General features: G+C 33.9%; 1 protein-coding gene across 1 annotated transcript; it reads left to right on the forward strand.

Annotated features, from left to right (window-relative positions):
* The first annotated feature begins 9 nt into the window (after positions 1-9).
* Positions 10-4,750, forward strand: LOC107072625 (MBT domain-containing protein 1). Its single transcript, XM_015332711.2, has 10 exons — positions 10-266; positions 752-1,020; positions 1,099-1,342; positions 1,420-1,619; positions 1,772-1,963; positions 2,039-2,303; positions 2,378-3,114; positions 3,194-3,449; positions 3,518-3,870; positions 3,973-4,750. Exons 1-10 carry the CDS (start codon positions 245-247, stop codon positions 4,300-4,302), a joined length of 2,868 nt encoding a protein of 955 aa, XP_015188197.1. The 5' UTR covers positions 10-244; the 3' UTR covers positions 4,303-4,750.
* The last annotated feature ends 137 nt before the right edge of the window (positions 4,751-4,887 follow it).

Raw genomic sequence — 4,887 nt, forward strand, 5'->3', positions numbered from 1 at the left:
ACTGAAAAGCAAGATAGTGAAGCGAGTAATATCGAAGCAAATGCCTACCGCCTAATGTTTTGTCCTATTGTTCACAATGTCGCGGAAAATGAATAGGTTTTAAGTGACTCTAAATAGGCTAACCGTGTTTTTCATGAATGGTGTATTATACATCAATCGAGATGGAACAGATACTATGTAAGAAACATAAAGAACGGTAATACCGGTTAAAAGCATTGACAGATTTAACGAAGAACGCTTTGTCATGGACATGCAAGCCTCAAACGGTTCGTATGTGTTTTTCTAATATATATTAAGTACTTTCGATCATCGTCATTACATATTTTATCATTATTTTATTTGCAATAGAACGATGAGATTAATCATCGCGATAAATAATTTATTATTTCATTTTAAGTCGAATAAACTATGAATTAAGGTTAAATAACATTCCGCATATATTTATAGCGGCATATTAAAATACACACACACACACACACACTTAATATTTCCATTAGATTTGAAATTGTGCTCTAATTATTATTATATCAACATTTTGATATATCCTGTAGTATAAAGAAAAAATAATATATTATATGTATATATATATATGTATATATATATATATATGTATATATAAATAAAGTATATAGTAAAGTATATAATAATGGTTAGGTTAGTTTTATTTGATTTAGTTAGAAAAGCGTACGTATGCGTTCAAATAATGATGCTAATATAAAAATGGATGTGTGTGTTGTATGTGAAATTGCAGTTTATGCATCCATCTCAGGAATGCCAGAATTAGGGATGGTATGGATGGGGGATATGATGGTTCATGGAGAACCTACACACGAGTTAATGTTGGACCCTCGTCAAAGCGAAAGTCCATTCTTTTCTCATAGTTCACATGCATACGATGATATTAGAAATCATCAAATGGCTCCTACAGCTATGGTACGATATTTAGCACCTCAATATCCAAATGAGTGTTCAGAACCGGATGAAACTATGGAAACTATGGATACGCAAGAGATGCAACAAGTAATATTACAAGAAGTAAAGTTTTAATAATAATAATAATAATATGGATTTAAATATAAATAATAAATGTATATTTAGGAATATGACTCGCAATCGGAAAGACAAGAAATGAGTGAATATTTAACATTAGAAGATTATATGGCTGACGATGATAGAGAACAGGTAGTAAGTAATGCGGCAACTCAAACTTCCCATGATGGCTCGCCATTACGAAATCGAAAAATAAAGCCTATAAAACATCCTGGGCTTATTTTAAAGACACCGATTGCCTATCAACCGCATACCGATTTAAACTTCATTCCTATCCGTAAAGATGGCATAGGTAATTATAGAACGATTTATTTGATATTATTTATGTTTAATCCTACCCATTGTACAATCGTTTTCTTCCTTATTTAGCTGTTTGTGAAAAATGTGGTGCTATTGGAGTTAAACATGCATTCTATACAAAAGAGCGAAGATTTTGTAGTAGAGCATGTGCACGTTCTTCAGAGCATACTGCTTCTACTGCAGATTCGACGTATAGCCCATCGTATCCCATAGAACCAACAACAGCTATGAATGCCAAGTCTCCTGCTGATACAAAATCTGCTAAAGATGTAAGACACTTTGGATATTTCTTCAAGACGATAGGTTTTTTACCTATCTTCTCATCATTTCCTTTTCAAATTCGATGCAACACATAACATTGCACATAATATTTTCTTCTTCTTCTTCTTCTTCTTCTTCTTAATCAAATCATTTTTCTTAGGTAATAAAAAAAGAAATAGAGTTGAGCGAACCTATCAAAGAAGATGAAGAAAAGGTTATAACAGAACCAGTAATGCCTGAAGATTTACCAGTAAGGAGGAAGAGAACTGCAGAAATGGCAGGCTCTTATGATTGGACCCCGCATTTAGTTGAACCTGGATTTTGTGCTGCACCGGTTTCTTGTTTTAAGCATGTAAGTGTACATAAGAAACATTCATAAGTTTAATTAAATGAATATTACAAATTGATATTACATGGATACCTACAGGCACCCATATCTGAAATATGGGACAACATAACGGTGGGTATGAAAGTTGAAGTGGAAAATACTGACTGCGATGAAGTATGCGAAGCTTTTCCTGACTCTTTTTGGGTTGCTACTGTATTACGCATATCCGGATATAGAGCTCTTTTGAGGTATGAAGGATTTGGTCATAATCCAGATAAAGATTTTTGGGTATCGCTTTGTTCCAATGATATTCACCCTGTTGGTTGGTGTGCCACGATTGGGAAACCGCTCATACCACCAAACAGTAAGTATCATAGGATTATTTGTATTTTATACATTTTATACAATATCATTTTCACATGTATCATGTTTTCACAGCTATCGCCAATAAGTACAAAGATTGGAAGGACTTTTTAAGAAGACGGTTAACCGGTGCAAGAACATTAACAACTAATTTCTATAATAAAGTTAATGACAGTATGAAATCTCGCTTTAGATGCGGGCTTCATTTAGAAGTAGTAGATAAAAACAGAATTTCTCAAGTTAAAGTAGCTACAATACAAAAAATTGTTGGTAAGCGATTGCACGTGAGATATTATGATTCACCGCCCGAAGATAATGGTTTTTGGTGTCACGAAGACTCTCCTCTTATACATCCTGTTGGTTGGGCAAGGAGAGTGGGACAAACGTTGGATGCATATCCTGAATATTTAGAACGCATTTCTAAAGCAAAATTGTGTGAAGATGATGCTGCAGATGGTCTTTTTCATGTGCCAAAGAATCATCATCTCCACCTAGGATATACCTTTAGAGAAGGAATGAAAATAGAAGCTATCGATCCTCTTAATCTTTCTGCTATTTGCGCAGCCACGGTTATGCAAGTTCTAAAAGAAGATTATATTATGATTCGTATTGATAGTTACGACGAAGATGCTAGTGGTGCCGATTGGTTTTGCTATCATTCATGTTCTCCCTGTATATTTCCTATTGGGTTTTGTTCTCAGCATGGCCTACCGCTTACACCGCCAAAAGGTTATGATTCAACCACCTTTACGTGGGACGCATACTTGATGGAAACAAATACTGTACCAGCCCCTGTACAATTATTTAATAGGGTAACTATAACTATTATTTTTGACTAGATAGTATATATATAGCGTTATATATATAGCGTTATATAAATATATGTTGTAGGAAATACCCCAACATGGATTCATCGAAGGTATGAGACTGGAAGCAGCTGATTTGATGGATCCTAGATTAGTATGCGTTGCTACTATCACCAGAGTGATCGGTCGATTATTAAGGGTACATTTTGATGGTTGGGAGGATGAATATGATCAATGGTTAGATTGTCAAAGTCCAGATATTTATCCAGTTGGTTGGTGCGATCTCGTAGATCATAAATTAGAGGGGCCCCGTGTACTCGCTAAAAACACTAGTCCTACTGGTATTTACATACGCAAATATTAATATTTATTTATTTTTCATTTATATATATAAATATAATCTTTTTAGTAAAATTACCAAGAGGCCTTAAACGTAAATCTAAGAAAAAAGTAAAAAGAGGAGGCAAGGCATTTTGCGCAAAAAGTATTCTACCTCGTCATAGTGAACGTATTAGCGTTATGGCACGTGAACGTGAACGAGAATTGGAACCAGCACAAGGAACAAAAATTGAACGAGAACGCGATCTTGAGAGTTTACCTGAACAAGGAAGTAGAGAGCCAGAAACGGCAGAAGAACCTGCTGGTCCTGATCAAACTTTACCGAGTCCGACGAGTGGACAGGGTCAAGCATTGAGCGATATGCAAAGTGATTTGCAAAGCCCTCCACCACCCAAAGAAAGAATCGCGACATCGTACATCAATGTAATTTCAGTTTTTATTATTACATTTGTTGTTTATAAGGGAAAGATCAAAACATTATTATTATTATTATTATTATTATGATTGAGATATTGATTATTTTAGGTAACTTCGGGAAATACGAAGTATATTCCAAGGATAGCTGACGTTGTTCCAAAAGGTTCAGATTGTGGTGATTTGGTGCCATCTGAATGGAATGTTTTTGATGTTGCTCAATTTCTTCGTGTCAATGATTGTGCAACGTATTGTGACAATTTTAGCAAACGCAAAATTGATGGGAATACTTTGCTAACTCTAACAAAGGACCAAATAATAGACCTAACGGGTTTCAAAGTTGGACCTTCTTTAAAAATTTATGATCTTATTCAACAATTAAAAATCAAAGTAAATCCAGCTCAGGAAAGATTGAAACTAGGACTAAAAAAATTATTATAACATACCTAGTATATAGCTGATATTATGAATAAGTTTCAACCGAAATAGATTAAACATGGATTTACAGGTAAGGCATGTGAATACGTTTGAGTCATCACATGTTACATCTAAGTTGCACTGCGTTTAATATCCCCTTCTGACAGTAATTCGTTTCGACAAGTAATGATAAGTTTTCTTTCTTTCTTTCTTTCTTTCTTTCTTTCTTTCTTTCTTTCTTTCTTTCTTTCTATCTATCTTCTTTTATTACGTACTGTAAAACTTAAGAACAGAATTTGATTGAACATACATTTGGACGCTAATGTAAATGGACACTAAAGTAAGCTATTCGAAATCATTATTATGTACAAAATAACGCAGAATACTTGATACATTTAACATTAATATGTAGATAAGATTTTATATATGCATTTTAAATGTGTTTGTATTTATAAATATTTGATTTATTTTACCTAGGAGGTTTTCTCATTCTAGCGAGTTATTTTCCCTGTATTGCCATAATTTGTAAATCCATGATTCAGTTAAATCAATCCATCGAATGCAAATGCATCAGCCATTTATCGGTAAAGTCAGAAGGAAATGTTTTCC

This window comes from Polistes dominula, unplaced genomic scaffold (genome assembly GCF_049000335.1).
Source record: "Polistes dominula isolate Pdom_NZ unplaced genomic scaffold, Pdom_raw_medaka contig_80, whole genome shotgun sequence".
In the NCBI taxonomy this organism is placed as follows: domain Eukaryota; kingdom Metazoa; phylum Arthropoda; class Insecta; order Hymenoptera; family Vespidae; genus Polistes; species Polistes dominula.